At 39.4% G+C, this 17837-nt stretch overlaps 1 protein-coding gene across 1 annotated transcript; it reads left to right on the plus strand.

Annotated features, from left to right (window-relative positions):
- Positions 1–4470: 4470 nt before the first annotated feature.
- Positions 4471–17408, plus strand: TSTD3 (thiosulfate sulfurtransferase like domain containing 3). The gene is made up of 4 exons (XM_053592640.1): positions 4471–4694; positions 16082–16255; positions 16378–16537; positions 16835–17408. The coding sequence occupies exons 1-4, from the start codon at positions 4622–4624 to the stop codon at positions 16905–16907; spliced, it is 480 nt and encodes a 159-aa protein (XP_053448615.1). The 5' UTR covers positions 4471–4621; the 3' UTR covers positions 16908–17408.
- The last annotated feature ends 429 nt before the right edge of the window (positions 17409–17837 follow it).

Genomic DNA, 17837 nt, shown 5'->3' on the forward strand with positions numbered 1-17837 from the left:
TCCGAACTCGACAGTACATTTCTTGACCTACATCGATACCTCTTCAAAGCTCGATTATCTGTTAAAGCGGTTGTGTATTGCAGGTTTAGTAAAAGGAGTTGGCTTGAAGGTAGTTTGAATCATAGGTACTGCAAACGTCAACTCTGCTTATAGACAGTCCTAATCTTTAGTAACTCTTCAGCCAAGGGGCAAGTGTGTCCTTATGGATAAAAGTGTTGGATTAGATTAGTTAAATTTTTTTAGAAATCTGATTTTACTTTAAAAGTTCTTAATTCTAAAATAAAAAAGACATTAAAAGTTCTCAATTCTTTTCTCACATTATTTCTATGTGGTGAACTTGGCAATGGAGGCTGCTATTGTTTATATTTATAGGAATCATTCATTTAGCAAATATAATTGTGTACATTGCTAGGTAGGGGCATACATGATAATCTCTTGTGGCTCGAAACAAAAGGGGAAATTTTTTTCCCTAGGGAAAAAGAAAATATTCTTCAAATAAGAATAGATTGTGTGTGGTCTAATTTTGAAGTTGAAGTTGTCTACTTCATCAATCAAAAGATTTCAGATATTTTAACATTAGATTTGACATAGAATGTAGAAGGCAGAAAAAAGCAAACTTGAGCAAATCTAAATAATTTGTATCCTAACTTGTGTTGTAGTAAAAGGGCTTGTTTAAAATGTACCATATATTGGAACCCAGAATACTGTAAAAAGAAAAAAAAAGGGATTGAATTTGAATATGGAAATTTATATTCTTTTCCCCACAAAAAGAAATTTTAAGATTATCCAAACCACATACAATACTTAAATTTTTCCCGGAAAAGACAAATTTCAAAGCTGTCTTTATTTTCAGCAGATGTACCCTTAGCATGATCAAAATCTCCAGAGATTGCGATCTCCATTTCAAAACTTAGCATGAACTAGGGAACATTACCTAACACTAATTTTTTTTGTTTTGTTTTGTTTGAGACAGTCACCTCAGTAGAGAGCAATGGCGTGATCATAGTTCACTGCAACCTCAGATTCCTGGCAATCTTCCTGCCTCAGCCTCTGGAGTAGCTGCGACCAGGAGCAAGTCTCATTACACCTGGCTGACTTTCTCCTTTTCAGTAGAGACCTGATCTCACTATTGTTCAGGCTTGTTCTAACTCCTAACCTGAAGAGATCCTCCCACCTCAGTCTCCCAAAATACTAGGATTATAGGGGTGACACACCACCCTCCACCTAACACCAGGTTATTATTTCTGATGTTCTTCAAATTATCTTTTCACTTAATTGAAAGTAACATTTACTTATTTGATCAATTCTTCAAAGGAAGGAACTCATTTTTAAATGTCACCCAGTAAGCATATTTTTAGTGCTATTATAATGACATTATGACACAACATCTTCAGATTCAATTAAGATCAGTATTTTTCAAATAATGCTAACCATCTTACTTTTACCATCATAGTTCTGCCTAGAAATGTGCGGAATACTTTGCTAAACTGCAGGTTACAGATGTACCTCTTAAATTCCTATCAACTGTGATTTTTTTTTTTTGTAGAGACAGAGTTTCACTTTATTGCCCTCCAGTAGAGTAAAGATTTTACACTCTTTTTTTTTTTTTTTTTGGAGACAGTCTCAAGCTGTCACCTTGCGTAGAGTGTTTTGGGTGTCACAGCTCACAGCAACCTCAAACTCTTGGGCTTTAAGCGATTCTCTTGTCTCAGCCTCCCATGTGGCTGGGACTACAGGCGCCCACCACAAGGCCTGGCTATTTTGTTGTTGTTGTTGTTGTCATTGTTTTAGCTGGCCCAGCCGGGTTTGAACCCGCCAGCCTCCGTGTATGTGGCCGGCGCCCTACCCACTGAGTTACTGGCGACACCAAGCTTTTACACTCTTTATTATAAATGTAATGCATGCTAGTTTGTGTATAAATTCCTAATTTTCCCCTCCTCATACTCCCATTTCCTTCTAAGGTAACATTTCCTCTCTCCTGCTCTTTCTTATGTATAGTTTCAGGGATTGTCTTTGCACATACAATATGCATTTGTACCATATTCTTATGTAACTCTTTGCTAAAAGAGAACACTGACTAGATTGAAGTCCACATTCCGTTCTATGACTTGATTTTTTTTTTTTCACATGGCAGTTTATGTTGGACAGATTTCCACATTAGCCTTATTCTTTTGGCTAGTGGCTTAGGACTCTAGTGAATGAATGTATCCTTTTTTAAAGTCAGTCTCATTATGTACATTATCTTCACCTACTTGTGCAAGTATTTTCAGTAAATAAACAATTAGCAGTGGAAACTCTGAGTGAACAGATGTTCATTTAAAGTTTTGACAGAAAGCTTTTTGAAACAAGAGTCCCACCAAAGGCCACACATTTCTTAATTCCTTGTTTTATTTGTCATATGAGGGTTTAAAATGGATTTTATAAGAAATAGGAAACATCCCAGGTCTCTTAAAAATCCGGTCCTTTCCAACATCCTTTCACTTTTACATGAGTTATAACAAAAATAAAATGATCTGTTTGAGAATTAATGATTTGTATCAACTCTGCACTAGTAGGCCTTTCTCAGAAAAGTTAGATTATTTCTCCCCCTTTCATCCACTTTAAGTCTTACTAGCTCTCCCAGAAAGAATAACTTGGACTCTTGTACCCTAGGAGCAATGATCAAGAATCTTTTTTGACAAGATCTTTTTGCTCTAAGAACTCTTAAGTAAAATTTGTCACTGTGCTGTATAAGGGAGGACATTTTTGTCTTTTCAGAAAAAAATCCTATAGAAAAATATTTCTTAAATAATAGTCATGAACTCTAGAAAAAAATTGTTCAGTAACATTTCTTTTATAAAAGCATAAATCAGGGGCGGCGCCTGTGGCTCAGTGAGCAGGGCGCCGGCCCCATATGCCGAGGGTGGCGGGTTCAAACCCAGCCCCGGCCAAACTACAACAACAAAAAAATAGCCGGGCGTTGTGGAGGGCGCCTGTAGTCCCAGCTACTCGGGAGGCTGAGACAGGAGAATCGCCTAAGCCCAGGAGTTGGAGGTTGCGTGAGCTGTGTGATGCCACGGCACTCTACCGAGGGCGATAAAGTGAAATTCTGTCTCTACAAAAAAAAGCATAAATCAGATTAAATCTGATTCCTTTGATGCCAAGTACATTTCCATATCTTGTGTTCATGCTACCTGTGGTTTATGATACATGTTCAGATTAGGGACACCACAAAGAATACCATGAATCTGCTGTATATGACAACATCTTAGTTCAAAATTATTCCCCAAAATAAATTACACAGACACTATGGTTAAGCTCCAAATAATTTGGGAAAACATAATTACAGATATGTCATTGGTACAGAAATCTGAAATGGTTTATTAATTATAAAATTACTGAAAATGAAATAATTTAAAAGTAAATGCTTGATGAAATTATTACTTTATACACCTTTAATCATACCATTAGAATTAATGCTTAAAGACTATGAATGTCTTAGCTAGCGAAAAGGGACTTTGTAGATGTGATCACTTTAGCTATCTTGAGATAGGGAGATTATTTTGGATTATCTGAGTGGTGTGAATATAGAAATCTTTATGAAAGAGGGGCAGGAGGCTTGGCGCCTGTAACTCAAGCCGCTAGGGCGCCAGCCACATACCCCAGAGCTGGCCGTTTGAACTCAGCCCGAGCCTGCTAAACAACAATGACGACTACAACCAAAAAATAGCTTGGCGTTGTGGCGGGCGCCTGTAGTCCCAGCTACTCGGGAGGCTGAAGCTACAGACTCGGTTAAGCCCAAGAGTTTGAGGTTGCTGTGAGCTGTGACGCCATAGCACTCTACCTAGGGTGACAGCTTGAGACTCTGTCTCAAAAAAAAAAAAAAAAAGTGGGGCAAGAGAGTCAGAGGAATTGAAGATGTGACAAGAAAAGTAAGGGTCGGAATCATAAAGGGACTTGAAGATGCTAAACTGCTGGCTTTGAAGGAGAAGGGGATTGACAACCCAAGGAATGCCAGCTCCACTGGAAAGATAAGAACTTTTCCCCTGGCACCATCCCACAGAAAACAGGCGTGTCGATCATAAACTGGTTGTTTCAAGACAATAAATCTGGGGTAATGTGTTCCAAGAGCAATAGGAAACTAACCCACAATATAAAATAGTTGGATTTAATCCTGACAAAGCTATATAGCCAAATACCATCAGTTCGTGGTGATGAAAGTATGAGATCATTTTAACACTGACATCAGTTAGCCAGCTATTGGAGTTAGGAACAGTTCTTAGAAAAGCATCCACGGAATTTGCTTTAATTTAATCTCATGTATGAAAATCATGTTGTAAAATAAATTGGAGACGTCAATGTACTTTAAATCTTTAAATGGTAGCTGGGCCACATATTTTTCTTTCCATTTGTAAACTTGTCTCTCTTAAAAAATAATAATCAAAACCAAAAAAGCCCCCATAACCCTTAGTTTTCTCCCAGATGATTTTCAAGGCCGTCTGTGTCCGCGTTTACGCCTGGCGGCACTGCCCCGTTTGGCCAGCGCTTGGCTGGAGGGCGCTCGAGAGCCCGGCGCGCCCGCGGCCCGCAGCCCAGAAAGAGCCGGAGGAAGTGGTCAGCCCCGCCGCCGCGCGAGCGGGTCATGGTGCTGCCGCGGCTGCTGCTCGGGACTGCGCACAGGGCGGTCCTCGGGTCTGTGGAGGCTGCACTCTGCGGTGAGCTGTGGTAGTCATTGGGAAAAGGGAGAGCGCTTAACCTTGGACCCAGGCAAGGGATGGCGTTGGTGGAGGTGCTCGTTTCTGTAGCCTCAGTTCCAAGACAGACCCATTGCTCTTGGCACCCGGGGAGGTTAGCAGCCCCTTGCGGTTCTTGTTACTTAAGATCGCCGGCTGCGGGGACCTGGCGTTGCTCTGGGGGACTCACGGAGAGAGGTAAACATTGCTCCAGGGAACCTGTGAGGGAGGGCTTTATATTGGCAGTGATTATTCGTTGAGAGCAGCGAGCAAGATGGCCAACCCCTGCCACCCGCTAGAGAGCAGCGCTCATTGCTCCATGGAGCAGCAACCTGGACTAAAACTATGAGAGCTACGAAGGTAGCTCCCTGAATTTTACATATTAGTAAATACCAGCAGAGAAGTGAAAATGGCGGAGGCCTTGGGTCTAGAACTCAGAGCAGGCCTCCAGTTCCTTCCTTTTGCTTGTACAGGCTTCCTCTCCTTGGTCTTCAGCTTTACCTGTGGATGCAGTTACACAGGCCCGGCACACACAGCGCTATCGCCCCCCAACCTCATTCCACCGTAACTGTTGGTACCACCTCTGTAGTTTAAGATGTGCTTTTCTTTCTTTCTTTTTTTTTTTTTTTGCAGTTTTTGGCTGGGGCAGGGTTTGAACTCACCACCTCCAGTATATGGGGCTGGCGCCCTACTCCTTGAGCCACAGGCACTGCCCCAAGATGTGCTTTTCCATGCAAATTTTCAACAATCATGTATCCAGCAACTACTCTGCCAGGTCTCCTGCTGGGGATGCAACCTCTGCAGCTCAGGACTTCACTGGGGTCGACAGACACAGATCAAAAGTCACCGCACACAGTTCTGTCCCATGACACTACAATGGGAAGAACAACTGATTCTAGTTGAGTTGGGAGGAAGGATTAGAGAAAGGTGCCTTTTTTCACTTTAAAATTTGGGCTAGAATTACATAATTATATGTTCATTATTCTAACAAACAAGAAAGCACAGCATTAGTCTCCTTTATACACCCCCCATGCCCTTCTCCTCCCAGTTATGGTTTGATACATATACTTCTAACCACCTTTCTGTGAGTATACAGAAGTAAAAGTACACACAAAAAATACTGCATATATATAAAAATGAGATCCGTGCACACGTCCCTGTAATTTTTTTGTCAGTTATTCTGAAGCTTTCCAGGGCAGCACAACACTTCTACCTGCTGCATATATTCCATAGCATGATTATATCACAGTTTAACTAGTCACCTATTGATGAACATTTTGTTTCCAAATTTTTATTATAATCAATTGTTCAGTAATTATCATTGTGCTTGCCACTTTGTGTATTTGTACCAAAAATTACTGGAATAAATACCTAGAAGTGAAATTGTTAGGTTAAATAAAGCACAGGTGACCAGTGACATTTAACTGGTACTTAAAGGTAAGAGTGTAACATGCAGAAATGAGGGAGAAAGATATTCTCTTCAGAAGGAACAGAGTGTATAAATCATGAAGGAAAGGGAAAAATAGATATGTATTGTATATACATAGGGTTATGTATATAGATATGGAAATTGGTATGCACTATATATATGTTATTTTATTTAAAACAATTCTAAAAGGTTAAGCAATATTCCTGTTTCACAAATAAGAAACTAAGTTCCAAACTGTTTAAGTAATTTGTCCAGGGACACAGAGATAAGTGGAAAAGCTAGGATTTGAACTTAGGTTTATTGTGCTTCAAAATCCCTCCTCTTTCCACTATATTTTTGATGTAGCTACAGGGTAGGTTAATTGGGGCAGAGGAGGAATGGGGTGCATGAAAAGGTTTGGTAAACTATGCTGGTGGGGGGTTTGAAGGGCATTATAGAACATACTAAGGAGCTTGGACTGTGTCCTGTAATATATGGGGTGCTGTGAGTCCAGGTAAGGTTAGATTTACCAGTGTGGTAGCAGCAAAACCGGAGGTTATTCAAAGTTTTGGCTTAAAAGGTGAAAATCAGATATGGTCAGTTGATGACTCTGTAGGGAAAACATAACTATCTTCAATCCAGTTACACAAGTTACTTGCTGTGATTATGTTTCCCAATGGCTAGGTGCCAGAATCTTGAGTTTAACAAAATTTTTAAAATTACCATATTTCTTCAGTTCCTAACTATGAGTAACAGTAATGAATGTGAATTCAGCCTGCTGGCTGTTTATATAATGGGAATCCACAAAACAACTACCCCGTTTCCCCGAAAATAAGACATCCTCTGAAAATAAGACCTACTTACAGAAAAGATAAGACGTCCCCTGAAAATAAGACCTAGCTCATCTTTGGGAGCACACCTTAAAATAAGACACTGGAGAAACAGGGTAGTTGGATGAGAAATAGTTTGATTTAATCTTATATCCTGGGATTTCACAAAACAGCTAGTTGGATGTAGAATAGTTTAATCTTATAAACAAAAATGAAACAGCTTTTCAAAATCTGAAAGGGAGAAACATCATGTATTTTTATTTTTAAAATTATTTGTGGTAAATATATAATGTGCCATTTTAATAATTTTTTGATACACAATTCAATAGGATTAATTATATTCACAATGTTATATGATCGTCACCACATATTTCCACAATTTTTCATCTCAACCCAAACAGAAATTCTGTACCCATTAAGCAATAACTACTAACCCTCCTTCCAATTCCTGGCTACCTTTAACCTACTTTCTGTCTCTATGAATTAGCCTATTCAAGGTATTTCATATAAATGTCATTATACAATATTTCTCCTTTGTATATGGCTTATTTCACTCAGCACAATGTTTTCAAGGTTCAGTGTGGTAGCATGTGTCAGAACTTCATTCCTTTTCATGGCTAATGTTCCATTGTAAATATATACCATATTTTGTTAATTCACTCATCTGTTGATGAACACTGGGTTGTTTCCACATTTTGGCTATTGTCAATCATCATTGCTAGGAGTGTTTGTGTACTGTTTTTCAATTCTTCTGATTATATATCTAGGCATAGAATTGCCTGGAAACCTGTATATTTTTTTTTTTTTTGTAGAGTCTCTCTTTATCGCTCTCGGTAGATTACCATCGTGTCACACAGCTCACAGTAACCTCCAGCTCCTGAGCTTAGGCGATTCTCTTGCTTCAGCCTCCCGAGTAGCTGGGACTACAGGCACCAGCCACAACACCCGGCTATTTTTTTGTTGCAGTTCAGCCGGGGCCAGGTTTGAACCTGCCACCCTTGGTATATGGGGCTGGCGCCCTACTCACTGAGCCACAGGCACTGCCCTGGAAACCTGTATTTTTAAACGCGGGGTATTTGTCTATTTTTTGTCATTTTGCTATCAGTGAGAAAGATGAATATGGAAAAGTGTCTGAATTTTATAAGAACGGCCAAACACAGTGGCTCACGCCTGTAATCCTAGCACTCTGGGAGGCCAAGGCAGGTGGACTGCCCTGAGCTCACAGGTTCCAGACCAGCCTGAGCAAGAGCAAGACCTCATCTCTAAAAATAGCTGGGCATTGTGGCAGGTGCCTGTAGTCTCAGCTACTTGGGAGGCTGAGGCAAGAGAATTGCTTTGACCCAAAGAGTTTGAGGTTGCTGTGAGCTATGGTGCCAGAGCACTTTACCAAGGTCAACAAAGTGAGACTCTGTCTCAAAAAAAAAAAAAAGAAGATATGTTGCTTTTTTTGTAATTTAACTTTTGGCTTTGTTTGCTTAAATGAAACTGGTAGGCATTTCTTTTGCCCTACAAGCACTGTAAAAAAATTACCAAGACATGAAGAATATTGTAAACCCAGAAAGTCTGGGAACCTTAGGTTTATACACAGTGTCTTCCAGCTAGCTTTTTTTTTTCATTTAATACTATATTTTAGACAACTTACATGACATAATACAAATTCCATTATATAAATGTACCGCTTGTAATATAACCATCATTCCCTTATTCATATACTTCTAGCCTATTTCATTTTCTAGTATTATGAAGACATCTGCCTATGAACATCTGTACATCTGTATTAACTCAGACTAATATTCCTGTATGATAGATTCCTGAAGTGAAATTGTGAGGTTAAAAAGGACATGCGTACTAGCCTGGGGCAACAGAGTGAGACTCTGTCTCAAACAAATAACGAAAAAGGGATATGCATACTTCAAATGTTATTATGACTAAATTTTCCTTCAAAAGTTTATTAACATACAGTAATGTATGAGAGTACTCATTCCTTCACCGTTTTTTGATGTTATCAATCCCTTTAGTTTTTACAAACCTGGCAACATAGAAAAAAATCATAACTTGTATTTTCTTAATTAGTAGTGAGATTGGGCACTTTTTCACTTTTTTTTAAGACAAGGTCTTTCCCTGTCACCTGGCATCATAATCGTTCACTGCAGCCCCAAACTTCAGGGCTTCAGGAATCTTTCTCCTTCAGCCTCCCAAGCAGCTGGCACCACCATATCCACCTCATTTTTCTATTCCTTTGTAGAAATGGGGTCTTACTCTTGCTCAGGCTAGTCTAGAACTCCTGGCCTTGAGTGATCTTCCCGCCTCCGCCTCCCAAAGTGTTAGGATTAATGGGTGTGAGAGACCATGGGCCCCTGTTTTCATGTTTTATTGGCCATTTGTATAATACTTCTCATTTCAATTCCCTGTTCATGCGAGATATTTTGACCATTTTCCAATGGCGATGTTTGTCCTTTTCCTAGTTATGTGAGCCTATCATATTTTTGTCTTTTTTTTTTTTTTTTTTTGTAGAGACAGAGTCTCACTATACTGCCCTCGGGTAGAGTGCCGTGGCGTCACACGGCTCACAGCAACCTCTAACTCTTGGGCTTACGCGATTCTCTTGCCTCAGCCTCCTGAGCAGCTGGGACTACAGGCGCCAGCCACAATGCCCGGCTATTTTTTGTTGCAGTTTGGCCGGGGCTGGGTTTGAACCTGCCACCCTTGGCATATGGGGCCGGCGCCCTACTCACTGAGCCACAGGCGCTGCCACTTATATTTTTGTCTTTTTAATATATTCTTTCTGTCTTCTACTTGTCTTTGAATTGTTCATTTTTCTTTTTCCATATAGATATGTAGCATTTTTATGAGGCCAAACTTGATTTCTGGTTTTTGTTATGTTTAGAATGACCTTCCTGTCTTAAGATTTAAATTATCCACTTGTGTTTCCTGTGAGTACTTTCAGATATTACCTTTTAGATTTAAATTTGGGATTCATTTAGGCATGAGAAATGAGGCAACAGCCTGCTTTGAATTGCCCTTTTTGAATAAACTACTTTTTGAATAAAATAATTTCCCTGTTAATTTGGAATGTCACTGTTAGCCAATACTGAATTATTTTTTTTGTTTTTTTGAGACAGAGTCTCAAGCTGTCACCTGGGTAGAGTGCTGTGGCGTCATAGCTCACAGCAACCTCAGACTCCTGGGCTTAAGTGATTCTCTTGCCTCAGCCTCCCAAGTAGCTGGGACTACAGGTGCCTGCCACAACGCCCAGCTATTATTTATTTATTTGCAGTTTTTGACCGGGGCCGGGTTTGAACCTGCCACTTCCGGTATATGGGGCCAGCGCCCTACTCCTTTGGGCCACAGGCACTGCCCTACTATTATTTATTTTTTGCAGTTGACATTGTTGTTTTAGCTGGCCTAGGCCAGGTTTGAACCCGCCAGCTTCGGTGTTTATGACTGGCACCCTACCCACTGAGCTACGGGCACTGCCTGAATTCTTATATAAGTATTTTAAGTCTCTTTCCAGACTTAGACCTTTAAACTTTTTCCTTTGCCAATTCTACACTACTTAAATTAATTTAAGTTGATAATATAGTATTTAATACTTTAAACAAAATTTGAAACATAATCATGTTATTTGGCTTTTATCAAAGTCATTTTGTTGTAAAATCTAAATTTTTTTTTTTGCTATTTTATTTTTGAAATTCTTTGAGTACTCTTTTTTAATTTATTTTTTATTTTTTGAGACAGAGTCTTGTTCTGTCATCCTGGGTACAGTGCAGTAGCATCTTCATAGCTCACTGCAACCTCATGCTCCTGGGCTCAAGTGATCCTCCTGCCTCAGCCTTCCAGTAGCTGGGACTACAGCACATGTCACCACGCCTGCCTTATTTTTTCTATTTTTGGTAGACAGGGTCTTACTCTTGTTCAGGCTGACCTCAAATTCCTGACCTCAGGGCATCCTCCTGTCTGGCCTCCCAGATTATTAGGATTACAGGCATGAGCCACCATGCATGTCCTGATATTGACACTTTTTAAAGAGTCGCATATATTTTGTAAATTGTGGTCTTCTGATTAGACTCAGGGCATGCATTTTTCTGTTCTTTATTTGCAAGAATACTAAAGAAGTGATGGTGTGCTTTTTCTCAGTTAACCACGTCAGGAGGAGCATGTCATCAAAATGTCTTATTACTATTGAAGTCATCTTTAACTGGTTAAAGTAGTATTTGGAGGGTTTCTCCCTTTGTAATTAGTATCTCATGGAGAGATATTATCTTACTTCTCATCCTCATGTTACCCAGCCCACTAAATATACCTATCAGTGGTTCTTGCCTGCAACAATTATTACTGAAGTATTTGCCTGATGATTTTGTTTCCATTATTCTTTCTACATTTATCAGCTGGAATTCCAAATTAAGGAAGATAATCCCTTCTCCCCATTTATTTATTTATTTTTATTTTTTTGTGGTTTTTGGCCGGGGCTAGGTTTGAACCCGCCACCTCCGGCATATGGGACTGGCGCCCTACTCCTTGAGCCACAGGCGCTGCCCGTTCTCCCCATTTATTTATTTCTTCAATTATACCTTTATATTAATATGGACCTAAAGATTTATTTTATTTTATGGGCTATTATCAAATACCATATAATGTTACCAATTACAGTTGGCCCTTTGTATCTTTGGGTTACATATCTGCAGATTCCACAAACTGCATTAAAAATATTCAGAAATGGCTGGGAACAGTGGCTCACACCTGTAATCCTAGTGGGTAGATTCTTTGAGCTCAGGAGTTTGAGACCAGCATGAGCAAAAGAGAGACTCTGTCTGTACTAAAAATACAAAAACTGAGGCAAGAGGATTGCTTGAACTCAAGAGTTGGAAGTTGCTGTGAGCTATGATGCCACAGCACTCTACCCAAGGTAATAGCTTGAGAGTCTGTCTCAAAAAAAACGAAGAAAAAATATTCATGGAAAAAACCCCAAATTAACAATATAACAATAAAAATTTGTGCAAATTAAAAAAAATCCAGTATAACAACTATTTATTTAGCATTTACATTATAAGCAATTTAGAAATGATTTGAAGTATATAGGATTTAAAGTTATATGCAGATATTATACTATTTTTTTTTTTGAGACCAGAGCCTCAAGCTGTCCCTCTGGGTAGAGTGCTGTGGCATCACAGCTCACAGCAACCTCCAACTCCTGGGCTCAAGCGAGTCTCCTGCCTCTGCCTCCCACGTAGCTGGGACTACAGGTGCCTGCTACAACACCCGGCTATTTTTTAGTTGCAGCCATCATTGTTGTTTGGTGGGCCCAGGATGGATTTGAACCCGCCAGCTCAGGTGTATGTGGCTGGCACCTTAGCCACTTGAGCCACAGGCGCTGAGCCTACACCATTTTTTATAAGAGACTTAGCATCCAGATTTTGGTATCCTGGGGTGTCCTAGAACTAATCCCCCACAGACACCCAGGGATGACTATTAAAAAAAAAAAAATAGAAGGGGCTGGGTGCAGTGGCTCACGCCTGTAATCCTAGCATTCTGGGAGGCCAAGGCAGGTGGATTGCTTGGGCTCAGGTGTTTGAAACCAGCCTGGGCAAGAGCGAGACCCGTCTCAAAAAAAAAAAAAAAAAAAAGTATGACAGTGGTGCTTTAATAGGAATTGCATTAAAATTGTATATTGCTTTGGGTAGTATGGACATTTCAACAATGTTGATTCTTCCCAGCCATGAGTATGGTACCACTGTCATACTTTAAAGACCTCCAAAAAATAATACTTCATTTTATATGGAATCAGAAAAACCTCGAGTAGCCAAGACATTACTCAGAATAAAAACAAAGCAGGACGAATCATGCTATCAGACCTCAGACTATACTATAAATCAATAGTGATCAAAACAGCATGGTACTGGCACAAAAACAGAGAAGTAGCTGTATGGAACAGAATAGAGAACCAAGAGATGAACCCAGCTACTTACCATCATTTGATCTTTGATAAGCCAATCAAGAACATTCAGTGGGGAAAAGATTCCCTGTTTAACAAATGGTGCTGGGTAAACTGGCTGGCGACCTATAGAAGACTGAAACTGGACCCATATCTTTCACCATTAACTAAGATAGACTCTCTCTGGATAAAAGATTTAACCTTCAGACATGAGACTATAAAAATACTAGAAGAAAGTGCAGGGAAAACACTTGAAGAAATTGGCTGGCCTGGGAGAATATTTTATGAGGAGAACCCCCTCCTCCCCCTTTCCTGGGCAATTGAAGCAACACCAAAAATACACTACTGGGATCTGATCAAACTAAAAAGCTTCTGCACAGCCAAGAACACAGTATGTAAAGCAAGCAGACAGCCCTCAGAATGGGAGAAGATATTTACAGGTTATGTCTCTGACTAAGGTTAAATAACCAGAATCCACAGAGAACTCAAACGTATTAGCAAGAAAAGAACAAGTGATCCCATCTCAGCCTGGGCAAAGGATTTGAAGAGAAACTTCTCTGAAGAAGACAGGCACACAGCCTACAGACACATGAAAAAATGCTCATCATCCTTAATCATCAGAGAAATGCAAATCAAAACTATTTTGAGATATCATCTAACCCCAGTAAAATTAGCCCACATCACAAAATCCCAAAACCAGAGATGTTGGCATGGATGTGGAGAAAAGGGCACACTTCTGCGCTGCCGGTGGGAATGCAAACTAATATGTTCCTTTTGGAAAGATGTTTGGAGATCACTTAGGGATCTAAAAATAGACCTGCCATTCGATCCTACAATTCCTCTACTAGGTATATATCCAGAAGACCAAAAATCACTTTATAACAAAGATATTTGTACCAGAATGTTTATTGCAGCCCAATTCATAATTGCTAAGTCATGGAAGAGGCCCAAGTGCCCATCAGCCCATGAATGGATTAATAAATTGTGGTATATGTACACCATGGAATATTATGCAGCTTTAAATTCAGATGGAGACTTTATCTCTTTTATGTTTACATAGATGGAGACTTTATCTCTTTTATGTTTACATAGATGGAGCTGGAACATATTCTTCTTAGCAAAGTATCTTAGAATGGAAGAAAAAGTATCCAATGTACTCAGCCCTACTATGAAACCAATTTATAAACACCCACACTTCCATATGAATGCTTTACCCCAACTACAGTCCAAGATGAAGGGGAAAGAGGACTGGGAGCGGAGGGAGTGGGAAGGATAGGTGGAGGGAAGGTAATTGGTGGGACCACACCTATGGTGCATTTTACAGGGGTACATGTTAAATCTACTAAGTGTAGAATATAAATGTCTTAACACAATAACTAAGAAAATGCAGTGAAGGTTATGTTAACCAGTTTGATGAAAGTATTTCAAATTGTATATAAAACCAGCACATTGTACCCCATAATTACATTAATGTACACAGCTATGATTTAATTAAAAAATATGTTATTTGCTAAATAAGAAAATAATAGCTGGGCATGGATGGATGACTGTAGTCCCAGCTACTCTGGAGGCTGAGGCAAGCGGATCACTTGAACCCAGGAATTTGAGGTTGCTGTGAGCTATGATACCACGGCACTCTACCCAGGGGGACAAAGTGAGACTGTCTCAGAAAAATAAGACAAACAAAAAAATAAACAGAAACAGTGCCATTAAGTACTTAGAAGTGTAGTTTAAAATATAAGGTCCTCACATCTAACACATAGCTTAATATCTTTGCTTGCGAGGGAAAAGGAAATTAATTCTTTTTTCTTATAGACAGGGTCTCAAGTGCAGTGGTATGATTCTAGCTCACTGTAACTTCAAACTCCAGGGTTCAAGCAATTCTCAGCTACTAGCTAGGACTACAAGCCTACAAGCGCATGTCCCTACACCTGGCTAATTAAAAAAAAAATAAGTTTTTTGTTGAGACAGGGTCTTGCTGTGTTGCCCAAGCTAGTCTTGAATTTCTGGCCTCAAGTGATCCTTCTACCTTGGCCTCCCAAAGTGTTGGGATTAGAGATGTGAGCACAGTGCCCAACCTATAATTTTCTTAATATTATAATTTGAATTAGAGTATGGTTTACAAATTATTCCCAATTCAGTTATCAAATGCTAGATGTACATTTACAGGCTCCCACCAATTACGGAGATTGGAGAGGGTAGACTATAGAGCTGCACAAGGCCAGCCAGCCAGCATTCAGGACAGGCTGCATCCTCAAGCTCCGAGTCAGGATGTGAGGATAAATGGGGAAACTCTTCTGTACTCTACTAACACTTCTGACACTAAACTATGTGGGTTTTACACACCAAACAATGCTCTAATATTCTGTGGACACCAACTGGGTGTCCTACAATTTAATTATAAACTTACTACCTAGACTTAGCACAGACTCCCCAGGCTGAGGGCTCAGTCCCACAAGACTGAGACACCAGTAGTAAGTCCAGGCCTCCCCTAATTCTGATGAACTGCCTATAAGTTGGAAGTTCCCACAACTCCCTTCTTAGGTTCAAATGGCTCACAGGACTCAGAGAAACACATTTATTGATTTATTTTAAAGGTTATAATAAAGGTACAGATAAGCAGTCAGATGAAGAGCTCCTCCTTAGTGGGAGGTCTGGAAGTATCCCAAGCACAGGAGCTCCTGTCCACGTGGTGGTGGGGAAGCTATTCTAGTACCTGGATGTGTTCATCAACCCAGAAACCTTCTGAATCCCACCGTTTAGGGATTTTTATGGAGACCTCATCATGTGGGCATGATGGATTATCAGCTAAATCTCCAGCCTCTCTCCCCTCCCTGGAGGATGGAAGATGGGGCTGAGAGTTCTAAGCTTTCAACCACAGCTGGATCTTTCTGGTGATTAGCCCTCATCCTGAAGCTATCTAGGAGCCCACCAAGAGTCACCTCATTAGAACAAAAGAATCTCTTATTACCCAGAAAATTCCAAGGGGTGTGAGAGCTCTGTCTCAGAAAAAAGGGTAGAGATCAAATATGTATTCATTATAGTACCAAATACATATATAGAATACGTACTTACTAAAGTAAAAAGATCAACTATAGTTATCTAACTACAACTGGGGGAAAATTCTTTCAACCTCCCTTTTCTAGCTATTAATAGCAGTGTCACTATGAAATTACCTAAATTGTTTTCCTTTTTCCAGGTTTAACGTCATTAAAGGGAAGCTGCCACAATTTTTGTACTTCTGTTTATAAAGATGTCACTTATAAGGAACTTAAAAACCTGTTGAGTTCCCAAAGCATTAAGTTAATTGATGTTAGAGAGACATGGGAAATTCATGAGCATGGAAAAATCCCGGGGTCTATCAATATACCACGTAAGTGCCACCTGCCTTAAACTGATTCATTAAGAAATACATATATATGTACATATACACAGTATATAAAAATAATTTACTGTATCTAAAATCTAATTGAAATCCTTAACATTTTCTTTTAGTGGGCGAAGTAGGTGAAGCTCTACAGATGAACCCAAGAGACTTTAAGGAGAAATATAATGAAGTAAAGCCATCCAAATCTGACAGTCTAGTGTTTTCTTGTTTAGCTGGAGTAAGAAGCAAGAAGGCTCTGGACACAGCAGTATCTCTGGGCTTTAACAGGTAGGTAGAGGAAGGAAAAAATAGATTCATGAGTGTATATTGCAATATTTCATATTATTACATTTTTATTGGTCTACTTAAGAATTTCTTATAATTACTGTCAGTAAAGGCAGGATAGTGAGACTAAAAGCATCTATCTTTCCATCTTACTCAAAAGGAAAACAATAGTTTAAACAGGTTTAGAATTTAAATAGTTTGGTGAGTAGCCTTAGCATTATTTATCTCTAAAGTGCCTGTCAATCTTCTGTCATAAAGCAGTGGAAAATGTTGACAGCACTATTTTATGTGTGTTTTCAGATCTCAACACTATGCTGGAGGATGGAAGGAATGGGTATCTTATGAAGTTTCAGAGAAGAAATCAGGAAATTGAATTTTGGAACACAAGTTGGATCTTTCCTTGTGTACATGCAGCCTAAGATGGTGATATGAGCAAAAGAATAATAATCCAGTCCTGATACCACTGGTTATGGTAGGGTAATCCTGTATAAATCCATTACTTGTAGAATATCCTTCTCATCTGTAATTTGAGAATACCACTCTCCCTTGCCTACTTTCAAATGCTATTGAGAATTGAAATGATGTATGTAATTTGCCATAGAAATATAAGGGCTGGGATTCCAGGATTAATATTAACAAAGAATTAATATTCTTTAAGTAGTTTAGTATAGTTCAGTAGTATTCCAAAAAAACAGGTTATCTGTATTACTTAATCACGTGTGACTATGAGCTAAAAAAAAAAAAAAAATCAAGATTGTAGGACCCAGAGAAATAGGGAAATTTGAACAATGAAAATACATTAAGCATCCAAAGACTTATAGCAGTGTTATAACCAGCACTGTAGTTATGTAATTTGGAATTTTAAAATTACTAATAGGGAGATAGAAATCAGAACAATGGCTGCTATCTAGGGGGAAGAAGATTAACTAGAAAAAGGAGGGAACTTTCTAGTATGATGGAAATGTTCTATATCTTGACTAACGTATTGGTTACACATGTTTATACATTTGTCAAAACTCATAAAAATGAACACTTAAAAAGATATGTATAAGTAATTATACTTAAAATAAAAAATAATAAAAACAGAAAGAAATACCTAGGCTCAGCACCTGTAGCTCAGCAGCTAGGGTTCCAGCCATGTAAACCAGAGCTGGCAGGTTCAAATCCAGCCTGGGCCTGCCAAACAACAATGACAACTACAACCAAAAAATAGCTGGGCATTGTAGTGGGTGCCTGTAATCCCAGGTACTTGGGAGGCTGAGGCAAGAGAATCGCTTAAGCCCAAGAGCTTGAGGTTGCTGTG

This window comes from Nycticebus coucang, chromosome 5 (genome assembly GCF_027406575.1).
Source record: "Nycticebus coucang isolate mNycCou1 chromosome 5, mNycCou1.pri, whole genome shotgun sequence".
Classification (NCBI taxonomy): Eukaryota; Metazoa; Chordata; class Mammalia; order Primates; family Lorisidae; genus Nycticebus; species Nycticebus coucang.

Bases quoted from the DNA above. Each gene is read 5' to 3' on its own strand.
- TSTD3 (XM_053592640.1), top strand. From the start codon at position 4,622: ATGGTGCTGCCGCGGCTGCTGCTCGGGACTGCGCACAGGGCGGTCCTC. The intron at 4,695-16,081 runs GTGAGCTGTGGT...TCCTTTTTCCAG, and splicing joins TGTGGAGGCTGCACTCTGCG to GTTTAACGTCATTAAAGGGA. The intron at 16,256-16,377 runs GTAAGTGCCACC...ATTTTCTTTTAG, and splicing joins GGGGTCTATCAATATACCAC to TGGGCGAAGTAGGTGAAGCT.